This window comes from Copadichromis virginalis, linkage group LG4, assembly GCF_057382275.1.
Source record: "Copadichromis virginalis isolate Kocher_CV1m ecotype Utaka linkage group LG4, C_Virginalis_male_GT1.1, whole genome shotgun sequence".
In the NCBI taxonomy this organism is placed as follows: domain Eukaryota; kingdom Metazoa; phylum Chordata; class Actinopteri; order Cichliformes; family Cichlidae; genus Copadichromis; species Copadichromis virginalis.
Window position 1 is genome coordinate 19156594 of NC_140621.1, and position 22816 is coordinate 19179409.

At 41.6% G+C, this 22816-nt stretch overlaps 1 protein-coding gene across 6 annotated transcripts; it reads left to right on the forward strand.

Moving 5' to 3' along the window:
- The first annotated feature begins 529 nt into the window (after nucleotides 1–529).
- rhot1a (ras homolog family member T1a) lies at nucleotides 530–22811 on the forward strand. 6 transcript variants are annotated; one of them, XM_085454007.1, is made up of 20 exons: nucleotides 530–915; nucleotides 5438–5496; nucleotides 5601–5682; nucleotides 5947–5990; nucleotides 6082–6135; nucleotides 6815–6867; nucleotides 7185–7293; nucleotides 9985–10086; nucleotides 10556–10654; nucleotides 10868–10976; nucleotides 11133–11253; nucleotides 11396–11480; nucleotides 11624–11769; nucleotides 11898–11998; nucleotides 13348–13478; nucleotides 14153–14236; nucleotides 14395–14517; nucleotides 14596–14798; nucleotides 16092–16214; nucleotides 21733–22811. In XM_085454007.1, the coding sequence occupies exons 1-20, from the start codon at nucleotides 879–881 to the stop codon at nucleotides 21848–21850; spliced, it is 1983 nt and encodes a 660-aa protein (XP_085310133.1). In that variant the 5' UTR covers nucleotides 530–878; the 3' UTR covers nucleotides 21851–22811. The 6 variants fall into 6 exon arrangements, with proteins under 6 accessions (XP_085310133.1, XP_085310135.1, XP_085310137.1 ...); XM_085454009.1 differs by having other exon boundaries at nucleotides 5950–5990; XM_085454011.1 differs by lacking the exon at nucleotides 21733–22811 and adding an exon at nucleotides 18024–19110.
- Nucleotides 22812–22816: the final 5 nt, after the last annotated feature.

The window sequence follows — 22816 nt, forward strand, 5'->3', positions numbered from 1 at the left end:
TCCTGTCACCTAAAAGTACAGAAATTTTGAAACCTTCTAGTAAACAGGGTCCCAGCTTCTCCTGGGAAAAGTCATCACTGCCATAATCCTCACAGCCCGGACCCTTCACACATCACGCATCAGACTGCGGAGACAGGGCATGAAGAGGAACTAAGGGGGGCGAGGCTGGGCAATGTGACTTCGATTGCTCTGTTGAGGGTGGGGCTCGATGGCGAAACACTTCATCCAGCTTTGTCCATATATCCTGTTTTGGGGGAAAATACTAGCTGAGCTGTTTAACGTGTAAAGCTGTTCACAAAAGGTAAGAAATATAGATATCATTATAAAGCAGTCATCTTATCAACCACATAAAACCAGGTATATTGTTTGCTGCTTGTTTTAGTAAAGTTTTAATTTTTAATATTTTATTTGGACAGGCAGGAGACGCCAAATCATTGCACTTCCACGTTTTAAATCCAGGGAGCAGCACAGAGTGTTTTCTTTTCATGTTTTTAAAATTTCTGGTGCGCGTTTTGTCCTGTCTGGCTTGCCGTAGATACCCGGTCTTGTAGGTCGGGCATGCCCGTGAACCATCCACTGCGAAATCCTCTGCCAGCGCCTTCAAGAGAGCGATTAACGTGCGCTTACAGAGATATGTGACACATACTGCATTAAACGTTGTCTTTCTGTCCAGCGGATAAGCAATAAGTTCAGCAGAAGCGTGCGGAAAATTGCGAGCAGGACCCGAAAAGTGTCCGTCCGTTTTGTCCTACAAAGGCGCGGAGTGTTTGACAGCGGCAGGGCCCAACGGTAGTTAACTGCCTAAGGAGGAGGACGGCATCCAGAGGTCTACATGAAACAATAAAGACGGTCCTCTGTGCAGGAAAACAAGTGCCAACATGAGGAAGGACGTGAGGATACTCCTTGTAGGGGAGCGTAAGTAGCAACTTCTTTAATCTTCACTAGCTAATATGCTAGTAGCTACAGCTACTTTGTATCAGTTACATATCGTGTGATGAGCTGCGAGGGTCAGCGGAATAGCTTCATTATCCCACAGAGCTTGATAATCACACACTTCGACTGGTCCTGTTATTAGAATAAATAGCAGGCTTTGTTTATGTCGAGCGGCCAAATCATTATCACATGGTGCATGACAGCTGCCTTATCAGGTCTTACATGCACTGCTCGGCTCGCTGCTTCTTATTTGAAGGGAAAATATGAGCCAAACAGTCCAGTTTGGAGTATGGACATCACTTTAACTATTTTATGTTGATATCTGTAGAAAATGTTTGTGTACCATTTTTTGGCTTGTGAGTCATTCTCAAAGTATGTGTAATGGGATTCAGGGAGAGTCTGAAACCATGCATGCACAAACAGAACAATTACAAGTCAGTGAGGGTGGTTTAACATATTATTGTAGTATTTGTTAACATGATAGTGATCTGAAGGCAAACCTCTGTGTGTTCTAAAGAGTCCTAAAACAGAATATCAATACTACAGATTAGATGTGATACAAGTATTTGTATTTAAAAAAAAAACAAAAAAAAACTACAGTTGCTTTAATTGGTTAATTACTGTAATTTGGCTTATCGGAGTCAAGCGATGAGGATTTAGGAGGATGTAAACGGAGTTTATTAACTAAAGTGCTCTTAATTGGAATACAGCCTTGGTAAGCAAAGCAGAGAAGTAATTAAGTGGTAATAAACACCCCCAGACATCGCAGGGTATAATAAATATGTGAATCATGATTTTTTTTTTGGGCCTCTTTAATTGTATTTTTGTAGGTGACATATTCTGATAGTTCTGTATTATTAAGTGATTGAAGGGCTATTGTGCCGATTAGATGGTGTAAGAGTGTCTGAAAGTTTGAGCTGTGACAAAGATCACAGGAATTCAAAGACTTCTGGGAAAACCCTGAAGTTAAGGTCATTCTGTGGTATAAAAAGTTTTGTTGGCTTAAGATAACATAACACATGATAAGATAAGGTAAGAAATACTTTATTCATTTCAAAAGTTGGGAAGTTCTTGTTGAAATGAAACAGTCGATAGTAAAATAGTTTGAATAAACAGAATAAATATTTAAGCTTGTTTAAAAAAAATACAGGAATTATAAAGAAATTTCACATAAAAACTACACAAGAGAAAGAGGGTGAAAGAATCTAAACGCACTGCTATTACAAAAACCTTTATCTCTTATTAAAAAAATATTAACATCTATGTAGTACAATTAGGGCTGCCACAAACGATTATTTTGATAGTCGACTAGTCACCGATTATTTTTGCGATTAGTCGACTAATCAGATCATCATCCATTGGACGTAAAACTACAGCTTATTGCACCAGCAGAATCTGCTCTTATAACTATCATTAGCTTACAGCTTTAAGTGTTTAAGGTCTGTGCTAACTAAAAATAAAGACAAGATGATAGTTTATTAAATTTTAATGAAATTTGCAGATTGTTTCGGTGAAGTTTAATAAACTCCTTGCTATCTAAAATATAACAGGACACTGGAGTATATTCTGGAGCATCTCACACTTCTGATAATCAGTTGTCTGCTTGACGTTTATTCAGCTGTGTAAAAACTATAACTTTAATCTCAGACAAACTGATTTACTCAGGAACAAATAAAATACTAAAAAAAAGCCAAACAATAACATTTTAAGTTATCTAAGTGACTCATATATATTTAACCTGAGTAGCGAAAGACGGCGGTGGGTTTGAAAACGATTTGCGGGGAGTCCGGTGTTCTCACGGCGCTAGTGAGCCTAGCCCCCGGCTCGCTAACGAGCTAGTGGGTAACAGATGTCTCCGAAAACGTCGGAGCGCTTTTGAAAATATGTGGTGTCCTGATAAACTGAGCAGATATTTGAGGTTTACACAGCTACATTCTCGCCTGAAAATATGTTAAACGTTTATTTTGTGACCCAGAAAGAATAATAAGAGTAACATTAAAACTAACTAGCTGCCGCCATTCTTGGAAACTGCGCTGGGCCGCGCTATGAATTCTGGGACACAGCTGCTTCTTCTTCTTCGGGGTTTAACGGTAGCTGACATCCTTGTACATGCAGTGCTGCCATCTTCTGTTTCAGTCCGTTATTACACTCTTAAATCCTGCTACTTATTCCTGCGTCTTTTGTGATCTTACAAAGCTTCAAACGAAGCGTCGACTATTAAATCAGTCGTCGACGATTTTGATAGTCGACGTAATCGTGACTAGTCGACAAATCGTGGCAGCCCTAAGTACAATGAAGCAAAATATCTTATTTAATAAGTCAAAATAAAATATAGTTTAATACATTTAGCAAGAAAAAAACTACAGCAAATGAAAATATTAATGTTCACTGTTTGTCAAATGTTATTTCTTTGTCTTGTAAAATGGTTCACGTAAACTACCTGAAGCCCAAAGTGATCTCCTCACTTTACTCTTGTTTTTTTTTTTTTTTTTTTTTGGACCCAGAGCTTCAGAACCGGGAAGCTTGAAGCAGAAGATATTAAATAAATCATCCATCCATCCATTTTTCTTCTGCTTAAACAATCAAGGTTCACCTTGCCTATTGCAGCATACATTGGACAGCTTGGCACACTGGCTGCTCATCTATCACAGTGCTTAAATAAATGATTTGAACTTTTATTTTGAAGAGCTGTTTGTTGACCAAATGTGCCAGTTTTACATGGCAGAGGATATTATGGGTAAACAGCTGCATGTTTACAGATCCTGACCTTTTGAAGGACTTTGAAATTACCTGTAAAGCCAGCATGTCCCACCCTGCGTGTTTCACCGTGTCTGTTTGTTCTCTTTTGAGCACACATGTTGACAGTACTATTTATATTCAAGTTGTGGCTCTTCAGGATGGCACACATTGCTACTTTAGGAGAGTTAGTGCTTAAGGAGGTGCAGCCAGAAAGCTACGTGCCAGCCTGTGTGTTATGAAGTTCAGGTTGTGAGATTAACTGTGAACACACCGAGAGGCAAGTGGCAGGGAAACGCAGGGCTGCAGTTTCAAATAATTGCAATTGACTGTTAACTTCTATAAAAATGAACAAATATAAAAAATATGCTGTCACAGGAATCAGCAGTGATGTCAGGGAAGTGGTAGCTTTGTCCAACTCACGATTCAAAAGTAAGTTTGCTGGAAAAAAGCAAATCGCCACATTTCCAAAGCTGTAAAACACTCATGCTTCAGGGTGTTTTGGCTTCATTTATTGCATTGTGGGATTCGACTAATCGTTCAGTCAACACATCATTTCACTCCCAGTCCTTAGATCTAGAGTTTGAGGTTTTTCTTGATAAATACTGCCTGTATTAACAAAATGGCAATGGCCACATCCTGTGTGTGAGACAGATCATGTTGTTGTCGGCTGTTTACCTTGATTGTTATACATTTATTTTTTATTTTTTGTAAATGTGCAGCCTATCCCAGCGATCGTAGGGCGAGAGGTGGAGCAGACTCTGGACAAGTCTTCAGTGCATCACAGGGCTAACACAGAGAGACAGACAATAAGAACTTAGAATCAGCAATTACCTTAACCCCACTAACTGCATGTCTCTGACTGTGGTTGGAAGCCAAAGTACTCAGAGAGAGCCCACACAGACACGAGGAGAAAATAGGGCTGTGCGACGTGACCAAAATCTCATATCCCAATATAAGAATTCTATCGTCCCGATAACAATATAAATCACAAAAATGTAACGTTTTCTGTAAATTCTGTGAATCTCGGGCAGCTCGACTTGCGGGAAGTGTTTCCAGCTGCGCGTCATGTAGCTGTTACCGTCGTTGTTGCTAACCACAACGCATAAAAACAGGCGCTTGTCCGTCTGTAGTGTGGTTATATTAAATATAAGAGAAAGAGAGAACTTTAAGGAAATTAATATAGCCACTCGTAAACAGCCTTTTTTGCGACACCACGAAACAAACGATAGCGTAAAATGAAACGATAGACCTTTTTATATCGTCATCCGATATATATCGTTATATCGAACAGCCCTAGGAGAAAATACAAACTCCATACAGAAAGGCTCCGGCCAGATTAACATACATGGAGTTTAACTCAGGAGCTTTTTTGCTGTGAGGCAACAGTGTGGACTACCACACCTTAACATCTTAAATCCTACTAAATCTACACTCATTTGAGTTTAAAACTACTCATTTACATGACTTTGCATGACTTTACTTTCATCATTTCTGGATGTTTTATTCACATAACAGTGTAGCTCTTTGACCTGCCTTTCCAGTGCAGGCCTATTTGCAGACTGCGTTACCTCTCGATGTTCTGGATTCACTGGATGGTGGCCTTTAGTGAGCGCTCAGCTGTGATCGGTGGCACTTGGCTGCAGCTCTTCAGCTGCTCTTATCTGTTCCTGTCATTTCACACATCACCAGGATCTGTCATGAAAATGGCAGAGCGTTTTTGCATGTTAATGACCCTGTTCTGTCTTTTTCTTGTTGTGCTCTACAGCTAAGGTGGGGAAGACGTCCCTGATTATGTCTTTAGTCAGTGAGGAGTTTCCAGATGAGGTATGTGTGATGAGGCACTGTGGTTATGGTTAAAAGCCTCCTTTTGAATGTTCACTGTTGACCGTCATTTTATCATTGTTTGACATCATTGTCCTGTTTTCCAGGTTCCACTCCGAGCTGAAGAGATCACCATCCCAGCCGATGTCACCCCGGAGAGGGTGCCCACACACATTGTGGACTACTCGGGTATCTCCCCCCTTTACACACAGTCTTTCAAACTGACACAAGAACAGTGTAGCTAATAAAAAGAAGCCCATTCAAATCCTTCCGATACAAGGAAGTATTGAGTGTTCAGCTGACATCATTTTGTGCGTGGCTGCACCTCTTATCTGTTCCACTGGGTTTCAAGATGTAGGTCATGAAAGTGTCTCCATTTTTATTTGAGAAAAACAAAGTGAGCACAAGAGGTGTTAGGTAACATAATACTGTACTAATTTTCCTTTTGCACAGAAGCAGAGCAGTCAGATGAGCAGCTGTATCAGGAAATATCAAAGGTCGGTGTTATTTCATTCTTGCTTTGCCCTGTTTGTGCTGCATATTGTTGATGTGTGCTTCATAAGGTGATGTTGCTTTTTCTCTTCTTAGGCTAATGTGATCTGCATAGTTTACTCAGTCAACAACAAGAAGTCGATTGAGAAGGTGAGCCTGGTGTCAGCGTACTTATGTTTCATATTACTCTTGTTTGGCTCGACTTGCTTTTTCATCTCGACATAAGTTGGTTTCTTTGTAAGAAGTTGGCAAAAGCTGGTTGCTGTTATTATTTTACTGTCCATAAACAATCTTTAATGTTATCTTGGGGTGACGCCAGAGAAGAGTAATGGATGTAGTGAAGGAGGACATGCAGTGGTTGGTGTGACAGGGTGAGATGAAGGCGTCCCCTTAAGGGAGAAGCCAAAAGAAGAAGTTATTTACACTAAAGCTCACATTCATCCTTTCACACACACAAAAATGAAGCTGTTTTAGAATCAGAATCAGAATACTTCATTAATCCCATTTGAGATATACAGCACTACCTCCTGAGCCAGCAACAACTCCAATACCATTAAACACCACGGTGGTCACTGGCATCCCTCATAATAAAAGTCAGATCATATTTCACCAGGTAAAAGCTTTTAATGTGACACTGCGGCAGAAATGTTTGATTTGCACTTCCAGTAGCTTTTACTGGGATGGTTGCCATAGACACAGACTGAATTACTCTGCAAATATATTGCAGTACTTTCATCAGACTGGGTTACCTTTGTTATTCCAGGCATGTATTTAAATGAAAACCTTTGTGTTGGTGCTGCATGTTTGTCATTGTGTGTTCCTTCCCCAGGTGACGAGCCACTGGATTCCTCTCATAAACGACAGAACGGACAAAGACAGCAGGTGTGTACATCAGCTAACGGTTATTTTTATCATCAGCTCATCTACCGACCGTTTTCTTACTTAACTTATTCAGTGTTTGGTCTATACAGGGTCAAAAATTGTAGTTTAATTTTTCTCTTCTTCCAACCAGAATAAACACGTTTACAGTTTTTTTTTGTTTTTTTTTTAATGAGGCTGGAAAATCCTTCCCTTTAGATATCTGCAACCAACTGCAGATTTTAAAGCAATGATTAAAACACATGATCTAATTAGCTTTAGTCTGATTTTCTGTTGATTGGCTGATTGTTGCTGCTCTGTAATAAATGGCTTCACTGCAGGGTGCCACTGATTCTTGTGGGGAACAAGTCAGACCTGGTGGAGCACAGCAGCATGGAGACCATCCTGCCAATCATGAATCAATACCAGGATATTGAGACGTGTGTAGAGGTAAAGCAAAAGTGATACAAACAGACACACACACTTGGACTCATACTATGATTGGGTCTATTGAGGCTGTTTGGAGGTCCCACTCAGTTAAATGTCAAAGTCTGATGAAACTGTTGAGAGCAGTGAAACTGCAAATAAAGTTTAAAAGGCTGATTGAAAATCCAATACTGGCAGAGTGTGTCAGAGTGAGACAACCTGTGCGGAGGACAGATTGACCCCCAGCTGCTCTTAGAGTGCAATCCAGATCCTGACTGCACATACACTCTGAGACCTGAATAGATTTATATTACCACGCTCCGGGGCCACGGCCTGCTGACTGACTGTGAATGTGCCGTGAGGCTCGGCTGTCATGGAGCGAGGGAATGGGAATCTGCCTCCCTCTGCGTTTATTCAAATTTCCCTCTGCCGCCTGCGACGGCTCGGTCCTGCCCTTCTGAGCTGGCTTAGTTACGAGGTTAAAAGAGGGACGCATGGTGGACGTGAGGGACAGCACATACACAGTGGGAACAGACTGGGGTCAGTCACTCTGCTATGAGAAATATGTGATCCTGTGAGGTGCTTAGATTTCAGATATACAGTGGGGCAAAAAAGTATTTAGTCAGCCACCGATTGTGCAAGTTCCCCCACTTAAAATGATGACAGAGGTCAGTAATTTGCACCAGAGGTACACTTCAACTGTGAGAGACAGAATGTGAAAAAAAAATCCATGAATTCACATGGTAGGATTTGTAAAGAATTTATTCATAAATCAGGGTGGAAAATAAGTATTTGGTCACCTCAAACAAGGAAAATCTCTGGCTCTCACAGACCTGTAACGTCTTCTGTAAGAAGCTTTTCTGTCCCCCACTCGTTACCTGTATGAATGGCACCTGTTTGAACTCATCATCTGTATAAAAGACACCTGTCCACAGCCTCAAACAGTCAGACTCCAAACTCCGCCATGGCCAAGACCAAAGAGCTTTCGAAGGACACCAGGAAAAGTATTGTAGACCTGCACCAGACTGGGAAGAGTGAATCTACAATAGGCAAGCAGCTTGGTGTGAAAAAATCAACTGTGGGAGCAATCATCAGAAAATGGAAGACATACAAGACCACTGATAATCTCCCTCGATCTGGGGCTCCACGCAAGATCTCATCCCGTGGGGTCAAACTGATCATGAGAACGGTGAGCAAAGATCCCAGAACCACACGGGGGGACCTGGTGAATGACCTGCAGAGAGCTGGGACCAAAGTAACAAAGGTCACCATCAGTAACACACTACAACGGCAGGGAATCAAATCCCGCAGTGCCAGACGTGTTCCGCTGCTGAAGCCAGCGCATGTCCAGGCCCGTCTGAAGTTTGCCAGAGAGCACATGGATGATACAGCAGAGGATTGGGAGAATGTCATGTGGTCAGATGAAACCAAAGTAGAACTTTTTGGTATAAACTCAACTCGTCGTGTTTGGAGGAAGAAGAATACTGAGTTGCATCCCAAGAACACCATACCTACTGTGAAGCATGGGGGTGGAAACATCATGCTATGGGGCTGTTTTTCTGCCAAGGGGACAGGACGACTGATCCGTGTTAAGGACAGAATGAATGGGGCCATGTATCGTGAGATTTTGAGCCAAAACCTCCTTCCATCAGTGAGAACTTTGAAGATGAAACGAGGCTGGGTCTTCCAACATGACAATGATCCAAAACACACCGCCCGGGCAACAAAGGAGTGGCTCCGTAAGAAGCATTTGAAAGTCCTGGAGTGGCCTAGCCAGTCTCCAGACCTCAACCCCATAGAAAATCTGTGGCGGGAGTTGAAAGTCCGTGTTGCTCGGCGACAGCCCCAAAACATCACTGTTCTCGAGGAGATCTGCATGGAGGAATGGGCCAAAATACCAGCTACTGTGTGTGCAAACCTGGTAAAGACCTATAGTAAACGTTTGACCTCTGTTATTGCCAACAAAGGTTATGTTACAAAGTATTGAGTTGTATTTTTGTTATTGACCAAATACTTATTTTCCACCCTGATTTACGAATAAATTCTTTACAAATCCTACCATGTGGATTCATGGATTTTTTTTTTCACATTCTGTCTCTTACAGTTGAAGTGTACCTCTGGTGCAAATTACTGACCTCTGTCATCATTTTAGGTGGGGGAACTTGCACAATCGGTGGCTGACTAAATACTTTTTTGCCCCACTGTAACTGTGTCAAAAATAAAAGCAGCAGCACAGTTTAAAGTACAGTCTTTATGAAGCTTTTTAGAAAATCATGTTTAAGATAAAAGTCTGCATTTACTCAACCCCCCCAAATGAGATGTTTTTAAGGGGAAATGATCAGAATTATTTGGACAGTAAGCTGCATTTTAAGTCAGTTTTTTATATGGACTGCAGTACCCCGTATAATGTTCAGAATTTCCATCCTTTAGTATTACCTACTTCATGCATTCAGCTTTTTTCTATTCATTTATTTTTTGTTTATTGGAAACCATTCATAACAACATGGTAACCTGAGCTGCACAGTGGCTCAGTGGTTAGCTCTGCTGCCTCACGGTTAGGGCTCTGGGTTCAAACCTCCGGCTAATGAAAAGCATGTTCTGTCAGCCATGCCTTCGTCATACCCATCATACTCTTGGAGAAGAGATTCTCAATCTCAAGAGTTTCACTTCCTGGTAAATAAAAGTTTAAAATAAGGCGGCCTGTTTTTCTCTCAGTGCTCTGCAAAAAACCTGAAGAATATCTCCGAGCTGTTCTACTACGCCCAGAAGGCCGTTCTCCACCCGACAGGACCCCTGTACTGCCCAGAGGAGAAGGAGGTGGGTTCTGACTTGTTGAACACAGGTAGCTTTAATGGAAATGTTGGTTTGCAGCTTTCAGAAACCTGGTGGAGTTACCTGTGGAAACTATGGGCAGCCGTGTCAATCTGTTGGCAACCAATCGCAAGGAAGTTTTAAGTGCATCCTCTTTGTGACCGATTTCAGCTGGCAACAAGTAGCAACCACTCACGAGCAGACTAGAAAAGATTTTTCACTAGGTCGTCAGGGATACACCGACCAAGCTGTAGGTCTGAGACGGCATTATCCTTTGATTACACTCGTCATAAACTCTGCAACTGTGCAAGAATCACCTAAATCTGTTCTTCATGTATTTTATCCTCACTGTGGCCTGTTTTTATGTTGGAGATCAAGAGTAAAGCTAAGGAAATAAGAAAAGCAGATTTAAATCTTGGTGCATCATAGAAGTGCATTTTGTCTCCTAAAAAATGGTTTTTCTCCTGTATTACAGCTGAAGCCTTCATGCATTAAGGCTTTAACCAGGATATTTAAAATCTCTGACCTGGACAATGACGGCACCCTTAATGACAGCGAGCTCAACTTCTTTCAGGTAATGTTTTCCTCTTTAATAACATCAGCGTCTGTTTGTTAGATTGTGAGTACTGAGACGGTGTAAGGTTCAGCGTTGGTCTGTTTGTATATGAGGAAAACAACCTGTAACGGGTTTAGGGAGATGGGCTTTGACATGAAACGATGTGCTCATAACAACACATGTCACAGCAGCAGCATCTGAAAACTGCATATATGTTGTGTATGCATGTAGAGAACATGCTTCAATACACCACTGGCACCCCAGGCGTTAGAGGACGTAAAGAACGTGGTCAGAAGAAACATGATGGATGGAGTCAAAGACAACGGGCTCACGCTCAAAGGTCGGACACTGCCCCGTTCTTCCTTTGTTTTTATGTGTTTCTCATACTTGGTGGCTTTGTGAACATAATTTGTACTGTCTGAATCACTTTTCTGAGTGTTCACCCTCTCTCTCAAATTGTGTCCACTTTTTTTCTTTTTCTTTTTTTTAATTGCAGGCTTCCTCTTCCTGCACACCCTCTTCATACAGCGAGGTCGGCACGAGACCACATGGACCGTGCTGAGGAGGTTCGGTTATGACGACGACCTGGAGCTCACGCAGGAGTACCTGTTCCCCCTGTGAGTGCAGATTAGTTTGCATGTCACTTTGAGAGGTGTTCAATTTAAAGCAAGAAGTGGAGAAAAAAGCAGGTACCTGAATAAAACCAGAAAGCTGCAAATTCACCAAAACGTATGTTTTTGTTCCTTCTCTTTATACCAGGATAAAGATCCCTCCAGACTGCACCACGGAGCTTAACCACAACGCTTACCTCTTTCTTCAGAGTGTCTTTGACAAGCATGACAAAGTGAGTGGTCATGTTTGTTTTGTTTGTTGGTTTGTTTTTTCCCTTAGCACTTTTATTTCCATATTTACGACTAGATTTCAGCAAGATGAACCTTTCTGTGCTCAGTTGAGTTTGTGTGTGTGTTTGTCTCTGTGGTCTTCCAGGACAGAGACTGCGCGCTGTCGCCAGAGGAGGTGAAAGACTTGTTCAAAGTGTTTCCCTACATGCCCTGGGGTCCAGATGTAAACAACACAGTTTGCACTAATGAACAGGGATGGCTCACATACCAGGGATACCTCTCCCAGTGGACGTGAGTGTGCATATTGTTACGCATCTGTTTTAACTTCATGCACCCTGAAAAACTTCACGCTGGGACAGATTAACAGGCACTTCTCAGTCATGTAAAATCTTCTCACTTCTCTTCCTTTCCTTTGGTAGGTTAACAACATATCTGGATGTGCAGCGTAGTTTGGAGTACTTGGGCTACCTCGGCTACTCTATCATCTATGAGCAGGAATCCCAAGCGGCTGCAATTACAGGTAGGTAGAGGTGGGAAGTAATAAAGTACAGATGCTTTGTTACTGTACTTAAGTACAATTTTCAGGTATTTGTGTTTTACCTGAGTAGTTTTTTTGTTTTTTACTCCCAACATTTTTAAATAAATATCTGTACTTTCTAGTCTTTACATTTTAAAAACAGGCTCATTACCTTTGGTTTTAACGCATTTGAGTTAATATTTTGTCACTGCAAACCTCCAAACATCAAACACGTTTGAGCCTAAACAGAAACGGATTAAAGGCAGCCCTGTTTGTTTATTAATCAGCAGAGGATGTCTCATAAAAAGAGATGACGCGTGCCAAAGTCAGGGGTTAAAGAGAGGGTGTTTTTATTGAATTATGTATTTATTGCCGCAACACTGGAACGACTCCAGGTGTCTGTAAGTTGTGGCTGCGCTGCTTCGCATCTAGCTAGCTCTACTGATGAGGGAGAATAAAAGGAGTGGCAGGTAATTTCAAAAGCAGTGTTTTTATCAGCTCAACAAACATCAGCAAAATCACATATAGGGTCTGTACATGTGACATATATATTTTTAAATTATTATTGAAAAACATGCTGCAAATCAAACTGAGGTAGACTGTGCTTTTTAAAGGTTGCATGAAAATCCTCTGCAGGTTAGTGCAGGATAAACAGGTTAGTTTGCAGTACTGTGATGGATTTAGAGTTAAGTATAGCCTGTGACTGCTGCACAGTGGCTGTGGAGTCATAGTCAGAGTTAGGTTACATCAAGTGTAGCAGAGATTCATTTATGGAGTCCGATATAAAGACAGCATAAGCAGTGTACTGTCAGTGTAGAGGATGGAAATCAGCCAGGACAACTCGTGAAACATCTGCTGACATCTGGTTGAATTCAGTCGTGTCCATCCACAAAGAGCAGCAGGTCAGCTGATCACAGTCTGTACACGAAGAAAATTTACTGCAGCGCACAGTAGAAATCGTTGCGTTTTGATCCATTACTGCTGATTTTAGGGATCCTGCTGAATCCACTTTATCCCCTCATTGTGCTCATTTTCCTGTTTTGAGGCAAAGTCACCATCTACAATGTAGGCAACAGAAAATAGAGAGATGCATGTTTTTATTTTCCTTTTTTTATTTTTATTTTCCAAGCTGAGTATAATTAAATTGTATTCGCATGTATGTTATTTCATCATTATGTTAAAATAGCACAAGGTTCAGTTCACAAAAAAGAAACTTCCTCCAACGAGCTCATTTTACTTACCTTGAGTACATTTCAGATCCGGTTAAGTACAGAATCTCTGTACTTTTGCCAGCTTTGTATATTACTAATTGTATTATAAAGCTACAAGAAAAATGTTTCCTTTTCCTTCAGTGACCCGTAACAAGCGCATTGACCTGCAGAAGAAGCAGACCCAGCGTAGCGTCTTCCGCTGCAACGTTTTAGGAGCACGGGGCAGCGGAAAGAGCGCCTTCCTCCAAGCATTTCTCGGCAGGAACCTGCAGGTCAGTGGAAATCATTAACAGAAAGCCTGTTAAACTTTATGAAACATGCTAATTCTGCAGCTATCGCAACTGTTTCCGATATGTACAAAATAAAGTGGGATGTACGAAGTGAATATAGGTACAGATCTTACAAATGGTGAGTAATAAAAAAAAAAAAAGGTTAATTTTCAGGACTTTTACATTAACTTGTCAGCATTTAAGGATAATGGTCACCATGATGAGGAAGCCTAAATTCTAACCAATGCAAAGCTTGTAATTAAGCCATTTTTTCCTACCCTGTCTACATGGAGCACATCACAGGAGGACTTGCAGCTCTGTTGATTTTGCTTACAGATCCAGTGTTGAATGTGAACTCTGTTTCACTTTCAACACTGGATCAACATTTTATTATCATCATCATCTGTCACTGATTGATGGATGGCACTCAAGAGTCACACATGCACACTTTGACTCTGAATTGGATAAGAGGAAGAGACTGGATGGATGGTTCTGTGCATTTTTACACAGCTTGGACCCCTAATAACATTTTGCCGTTCTTAATGAGATTATATTCATAATCTAAATCATCAAAAATTAACTACATAATGTAAAATAAAGGATTTTCCCCCCTAAATTAAATAAATAAATAAAACAATAGTGTTGACGGGCGACACTGGCTTTGCTTTCCTCCACAGCGACAGAGGCGGATTAGAGAAGAGCACAAGTCCTTCTATGCCATCAGCACGACTTACGTTTACGGTCAGGAGAAGTACCTGCTGGTAAGATCCATTTACTCTGAGGAGTCATCAGCTGCTCGCTGGATTACTGTTACATAATCTGAGTGCTTTACTGAGTTTCAGCATTACAAATGTTAATCCCTCCGTCTGCACGCTCTGTTGCTCCGTCCCTGCTCCCTGCCCTGCCTGCTCACTACAAGCTCCACGAGGTGATGCCGGATATTGACTTCCTGACGGAGACGGACTTGGCCTGCGATGTGGTCTGCCTGGTGTACGACGTCAACAATCCTCGCTCGTTTGAGTACTGCGCAAAAGTGTACAAGGTGTGTAAACTGAGAGCGTCTTATCAGGCCTTATTTTAAAAGTCTTGCCTCCTGACACGGAGTTCTTGTGTTTGGCAGCAATACTTCATAGACAGCAAGACGCCGTGTGTGGTGATAGCCGCCAAGTCGGACCTGCACGAGGTGCGGCAGCACTACAGCCTGTCGCCGCATGACTTCTGCCGGAAACACAAGCTCCACCCACCCCAGCCTTTCACCTGCAGCACGAACGAAGCACCCAGCAAAGACATCTACACTAGACTCACCACCATGGCCATGTACCCGTAAGCATTAAAATTCAGCTACAGTCTTCACTGTTTCTTTCCCACTTATGCTTCTTTTACCTCTCTTGGGTGATTTTATGACATTTAGCACTCAGTGATGTTAGGAAAATGAATACTAGCCGCCTTCAATGTGTTGTGTAGCACTGAAACTTTACAGTTTAGACCTTAACCCAATGATTTTTGCAATCATTCGATCACACCGGTCAGTACGCGAAGACTTGACACTCTGAAATACACTGCAGCCAGTTCTTTCATTTATGGGCCCTGCAGGGTGTCCTAAGTCCTCAAAGCTCTCTGAGCAGATTGGATTTCAGTAGCTTAATTAATTGGCACTTAAGGGATGTGCCCGTTAAAGCTCATTGTAGCAGCCCACAAATCCTATTGGCTAAAATCTGAAATCATTGGATCTGCTGCGCTCTAGAGCATTAGTCTGAGTAGATTTAAGCAGAAGTGCTTACTGAAAGGCGACTTTCTGCTGAGAGCCAGAGAGTAGACTGCTCCGGCGACTTATCGTTAACTCAGTTATTAGATGAAATAGAATAAAGTCTGAGCTTTAAACTCAGCGTTGTGTTGATTTTTTGCTTTGATTTTAATCGTACAGCGCTTGGTAATTGTAGCATTATCATGCATGCTGTGTGGTAAACTCTCAGGCTTCCTGTGCAACTCTACAAAACTGCCCGGATCTTCACTGTGTAGCGTAAATGTTGGTAAGTTTATTGTGTCAAACCAATAAGCTCCCATCACTCAGGCGTCAGTAGTTTCTAAAGGTGTTTAACAGTTACATTTTAATGCGTAGCAAGTTCAGTGATTCAGCTGTCTCAGCAGTGAAGCTGCAGATAGTTTGTTTGGTCAGCTGAAACCACTGTGGCTGTCTGTTATTTACAGGTGACTGTGGTCTCTGAAAACTCGTATCGCATAAGCCACGTTTTTCTCTGGTTTTAGCTGCCTCTGAAATATCTAAAAGTAAAAGCAGCTGACAAAACGTCAGTCTGAGATTGTTTTAGTTGTGATGTCTGTTTTGTGGTTTTCCCTCCTTTCCTCTCGTTTTGTGTTACAGATATCAATAATTCTATTCCATTGGATGAAAGTAAGAGTTTGAGGTAACCAACAGCAGTGCAGGTTTCATATTACAGTGAAGGTCATGCTTTGATGTAGTTTAGCAGTTAAACAAATGTAATTGCTTTTCATCTGTCAGGCTTTGGTCCCTCCTCCTGTGAGTGTGTGTCCTTCTGTGTTTGTGTGTGTGTGTTGGCGTGGTGGTGAATACACGCATTTCTGTGTATCTTTCTGCAGCCACGCCCGTCTCCACTGCATGTGTGCCTGCAACAGGTGCACATATTGCCTCTGTCAGAACCTCCTCAAGTTGGAGCTGCTGCGCAGCATTAAGGCCCAACTCCGCACGGTCGTGTTCAACAGGTTCATACACAAAATAAACTCTAGTGTTTAACATAGACTCATTCCTCCTCTCTGTCTCCGATCCTGGGGCTGGACCTCCACGATGGGACGCAGAGAGGCTTTACCCAAGCTCACTAACACTGGTGGTAGTGACAGCTCCTCTGCTTTCCCTAAGTGTTCCCCACTGGTTCAGTTTACACTGCATATCAACTGTAAGGAGAGGGGGACACCATTATTGGTTTTACGTTATGTTTAAATATTTCTGCTGATAAATTATTGGCTTTTCCTGCCACGGTTGGGTTATAGTACTCGTACAGAGCAGGCTGTTCTCTGCTCAATGAGAAACACAGTGATGAAGTCGTTAGCAGTAGTAAAGTTAATAATAATATAGTTAACAGTTAATCTCTGTTATCAAATGATGATCGTGTTTCCCAGAGGTCATTGTTTCAGCTGAATAAGAGCTGAAGGTCTTTAAATCTTCTGCACCGTGTGGGAAAATGCGTCCTCAGACTTTCTCAGGCAGGTCGTCAGGGATGCGTAGAGTTAGCAGCTGTAGCAATGACACAAAAACCAGCTGCTTGACTGTCGATGCAGTTGTGTGTGGATTTTGTGCTATTCAAGCTTAAACTCTGACGTCAGTTTATCTCTATCAGCTGCAGACAGATTCTGATGCTGCAGATGGTTCATTTCCTAAAATTCCAGAAGTTCTTTTTCCAACTTTAAAATCATAACACATTTGGAATAATATTACATCAATTTACATGCAGCATATTGACTATTCTCACATTCACTGACACAGGCCAGACACAACTGTCTGTAGACCCTAACGGCCTGCTGTCTTCGCTCAGCATTTCTCTGAATGAATTAATAAAAGTCTTGTTAAAAGCTCTTAAGCAGGAACTCTTTGCTTGTGATTTAGGACTGCTGGGAGTAACTTCCCTATAAATGATGTCAGATATCTCGCTTTCTGCTCCAGCTCCAGGCAGCCGAGTCGCTCTCTGTACAGTCTGACACGGCGAGCTGTGACGGTGCTGTGCCAGCTAACAAACAGCGTGGTAGCCAGGGAGGTACCTGTGTGACTGTGTTGCGATGCATGATGCTTGCACCACAAACTCGGCTCCTAATACTGACTCCCACACTAACATGCAGTAAAAGAAACTTCAGCCCCAGTTAACTGATCGTTTTATATTTGTGAATTTTTTTAAAACTAAAGAACAGAATTTTTATGTTGGCCTGAATTTTGAATGATAAAAAAGGAACTTTGATGATTCCAGGTGTGTATTAGAGCTTTTCTCCGAGTCACGTGTGCCCCCTCCTGTCCTGCAGTGGATACGCAGACAGTAAATCTGACTAACAGGCTTTGTGTGCACAAAATGAGAAACAACCAATTTCTTTGGTTTGTTTGTGGTTCAAAATGAAAACGTCATTGCTCTCTACATGTTTGCATGTTTGATTTCATTCACAGAGAAGTATGTTAAAAAGCAAAAGCCTGTTACGTCTGTTTCCAGCTCCTCTTTCAGCTGTTTGATTATTTGTGACGTTTTCAGCCTCATTTTGTTTCCATTTCCATTCTTAACCTTGAAGTCTGCGCCCACAGGAGAGACATTAGTCTGAAAAGCATCGCTCTTAATGGGCAAAATAAAAACTAAACCAGTCTGTTTCTTGTCCTCCTGAAGGGTTAAGACTTGATGAACTGATGTTTGAAATCAAATGTGTTTAAATGATTGAATTTGATTGTTTTTGTTCTTCTCCAATTACTCGGTCATTTCATCCTGTTTTCCCCTCCTGTCTTCTATTTCTTGTCTTTGTGTTCTTCCTTCCACTCTGTAGGTGTTCACGCACACGTTTGTGGCTGCCCCTCATCCTCTTCCTCTTGCATGTGTTCACTCTCTGCTAATCTGCATGGCTCACCTGTTCACTTCAGCCTCTGTACTTAAAGGGCATGCCTCAGTCCTCTGTGAAATACTGCCATCTGCTGGCAGCTGGGGAAGGTTCTGCATCTGTCTGTACAGTGTAGTGAGCTTGGTGTTTGAATTTAATGGTGCAGGTTTGCTGAGCTACACTGCGGGTGTGAATGTGTTTAAATGTGTTTTGAGTGCGTACGTTTCTAATTTTTGTAAATTATTGTTAGTCACTCAGGCAGGGCTAGATGAAGTGTTGCACCCAACAACTAACCCTTGTGTCGACATCGTCTCTGGGAGTTGTTATCAGTGACCTTAATCAGGCAGAGTGAGGGCCTGACAACCTAAAATCTAACATTAAAGGAACATTTCAGCTCTGATTGATTACAAGCATCGAGATTAAGGTGCATTGAGCCAAAGTGCTCATTAAGATTAGAAATTAACTGAGTAACAAGTACAGACCATCCTTTATACTCTGTTGTTAAAGAATCTAACACGCCAAGAACACAAACTATTATTTTATTTGGTAACAAACTATACAGCTTGTTTATGGTGTGTTTGTGTGCTTTTGTTTGAGATATGAAATGAAAGTGGGTCAGGTATCGTGATTGTGTTCAAGCTTTTGTTTCAGAGGTGGTGTTTGGCCTACTTTTCGGACTCGGTGGAGCTGGGCGATACAGATGACTTTTTAGTATTTTGTTTATCTTATTGGTGCATTTTATTGTATTTTTGTCATTGTTATAAATAAAAACTTTTTTCCTTTTTTTTTTTTTAAAAAGAAGAAGAAATAACCAAAATAACTACTTCACATCAACTAAAAGGGAAAATATATTTTGCTGAAAAAGTGTATTAAATAGTTTTTACTGTTAAAGAGGATATAATGTAATATAGAACCAAGTATATACAGTATGCACCACATATATGTGGCCATTTCCTCATTCTATGTAAAAACAGTTCCCACACACATAGTATTTTTCGGCTTCAGTCTCCCTCGTGAATATTTCCGGGTTTTTTGTTTTTTTCGTCTCCTGTGATTAAAGACTATATTTTTAAGTGCTGTTGGGTCAGACCAAACCTGACTATATTCTTTTTAGCTCAAACAAGTGTTTAAAAAGCAAACAAAAAAAGACCAAAACGCGAATGTTTTTCTGAGCAAACAGGATATTAGGATGGCTGGAAATAGATTTTCTACCAGTAGCCGCCCATAGACTGTGTTTGCAAGCCTATTTATGTCAATGAGTTGATGGTCAGATAACCTATAAAGATAGCCATCACCATTTCCTACTGATTCAGACTACAAAACCACAGTTGAAAATTTTTTTAAGTAAATGCCTGCACAGACCAGCATCGTGTGACCGGACCACAGGCACGGTGTAGAGTCCACACAGAAACGGAGTTTTGATGGAAGTTTGGTAAAAGCAAACAACAGCAGTGCAGATGCAGACCCCGTGTAAACTGTAGTCTGTAAAGGACGTGCATCCTTCCTTTATTCGACGCCAGAAACAAAGGATAAACTCTTAGGGACAGAGTCTACATTTTATTTCTACAGCAACAACTGTTGTTGTGAAATCACAACTACAGTTGCCTCACGGTGCTTTATATTCTAAGGTAAACCCTACAATAATACAATAAAAAAACTAGAAGACCCCAACAATCATATGACACCTTATGAGCAAGCGCTTTGGCAACAACGGGAAGGAAAAACTAGCTTTTAACAGGAAGAAGAGTAAGATTCTTAACGGTCTTATGAAAACATCCGTCCAGATTCCTCACGTGACAACATGCTGTCATTACTTTCACCTCGCTTCCTTGAAGAAGAGATTCTTCTGATAAGATGACAGCTTGAGGGCCACGTGCAGGTTTCCTGCTGTGCAATACTTATTTGCATATCCCGTAGCTATGGCAACTCAGTTAACAGGTAACTGTGCGTGTCATGACGTGCTGCATGTTAATTGCAATTATGAGAACCTGTGTAAGTGATTTCACTAAATGAATGAACAATGACTAAAGTATAAACACGTGTTTAAAAATAGATGTTGGCATATATTGTATGATGGAGTATGAATTATCTGCCTAGCAACCAAGCAAACATCGTTTACTATGCCAACACCAATTTGTGTTTAAAACATGTTTACAGAAAGTTTTGATGTTCAGTAAACTGCGCCTTCTTTAAAAAAAAATCCCTAGAAAGAAAGTGTTAGCTGGTTGTTAGGGAAAATGTTTCTCGTAGAAACCACTGCCGCCCCTGAAAACTTCCGCTGCATTGTGGAGGATGCTTGAACCGGGTTTCATGCTTTAATCACTAACTGAGCGGTTCTGGCTGTGATAAATGTGTTGATTGTTTAACAAATTCAAAGTATCTCCCTGCTTCACCTGCTGCATTTGACTCCTTTTGTGACTGTGTGAGAGGTTGCCTGGTTGGGTGGAGTTTGTGGGGTGGGGGTGGTGGTGAGGCAAGCTGCCTGCTGTCAGAGGACGATTTCAGCCTGAAGCAGCAGGTTTCAGCCATCTCCATCGTGGAGGTGGGGTCCATCTTTTATGGAGGCCTCCGCTGAACCAGTAATTCCTCCACAAAGGTAACAACAGAAATCATAGAGAGAGGGGATGTTTGATTTTTATACCCGTGGAAGGATGGGCGAACACTCCATGCATGTGACTGTATCTCATAATGGCAGCAGGTTTATCAGGTTTTGACCTATAAGAGTCATGTCGATATCTACTGCCAGAGGCGTTTTCCTCTTTTTTTCAGTAGATGGAGCATGAGTCTGGCTTTTCTTTGGATCCTACGGGAGTAACAGGACATTTGAAGGGTTGAGTGGTGACGTGTCTGTCCCCAGATCAGCTTCTCAAATTTCTGATGAAGCTGTACAATCAGTATATTATGTATACGGGGCACTTGGGTTACTCCCTTTCTCCTCCCTCCTCCTCCGTTGCTTTTACCTGTCATTGCAGGCTGCATAGTTCACCTTGTTTTTCCTTCCAGCTCAGTCTGTTGTTTTAGAAGTGTTAACGCAGTTCTATGAAGCTCAGGTGGTGTCATGTACACACATGCGCTTAATCTTAAAATAATGCGTTGCCTACCTCATTGTTGCCACAGGTATATTTAGGTGTGAGATTTATTTCACTCTACGCCTCATTTAAATTAAAGCGCTCTGTATCAAAACTGTTCTCTGCCCTTTGTGAGAGGAGATGAAGCCAAATTATAGAGAAATGATCCAATCAGCAGCACTAGAAATACCAAATTTATTTAGTTTAGACACCACCTGGGCTCCATATAATTTTAACAATCCTTTAAGGTACATAGCAGGTGCTTCTTTAAGACTCTGCTCTTTCCCTTTTTTACGTATCCCAAACTGAAACAAACAATGACAAGAGAAGGCATGTGTTTCCCTTTCATGCTGCCATGAGAGGATCCTTGGATTCGTCATATGTGGTCAGGCTTTGGGAAGTTTTCACCCAGAGGGGGAAACACATGACTTTGTGTCATTTGGCAATTTCTCTCGTTGTGGTTTTACGAGCAGATGGAAAATGTGGCACTAGATTCGTCATTGTGTTTTAAGCTGCTCCCCTTTTCTGCTATTCATGTGTTTTCCCAGCCTCTCACCTGCTCTCTGTGTGTTTCCTGCTTCTTCTCTCAGACACATGGCTCAGGCAGACCTGAAGAACTCCACCTTTTGGCTGAGGGCGAGCGTCGGCGCCACAGTGTTTGCCGTGCTGGGCTTCGCCATGTACAGAGCGCTTCTCAAACAGCGGTGATCAGACAGAACCAGACTTCCCCTCTCTGGTCCTTCTGTTGACTCTGCCCCTTCTCCTCCCACCACTCATACCTGGGGAAAGAAAAGACTCACAAAGACGGCCTGACCCACCAGCCAGGCCTCATTTCTTGGTCACCATGAACAAACGTGCAGACTTATAGGTACCTTTTATATAAGGGAGTGTGGTGTTTTTCTCCTTATGTTTTGAAGAGGGGGGCAGGTTACGTTTGAAACATCACCTCGGTTTGTAAATGCTGGCGTCGTTTGGTCTGTTGGTTTAGTCTAGGTGAGATTAGACATGAGTAGTCAGCTGGTCCAGTCCTCTTTTTAATTCCCCCACCTCCTCAGGTCAGTATAATTAGATATTTGGACACCAGAGAGAGGCAGACATCCACAGATCCACCACAAAGGGACTTGAATCTGTTTATAGATGTGCATATGCAGGTATTATGTATGTATTCCTTTAAAAAAACATTTTAGGATCAAAGCTAAAGCCAGAACAGGAGGCGATGGGACAAAGAGCGCTGCATCTAACACTAAAAAGGTCACGGATGCCGTGCACTTGTTTATTTTGTGTGTTTAATTTATTAACCTGTTTCTCTCTCTCGTCTGTTTTCCGAGTGCACCGCATGAAACTCTGGGATTTTTTTCTTTTTCATGTGTTTTTGTATTTAGTATTATCGAAGCCATTTTCATGGTGAACGACTACCTGCTTTCTGTTTTTATTTTTGTTTTTCTGCCTTTTGAATAAAGCTTTTTTCCTCCTTATATTTTTATGAAGTTAGACGCACCGTTTAAACCAGGCATCATTATATTAACAGCTGTTCGCCCTTTTCCCCACTTTGAGTCTTGTCATTCTTCATCTTCGGCATTTTTAATAACGACTTGTGCCGTACAGATGCTGGTGGACAAGGAGAAATGAAATGGTTTTAAATATCTGTAATAAATGACCTTTACACCCACTTAT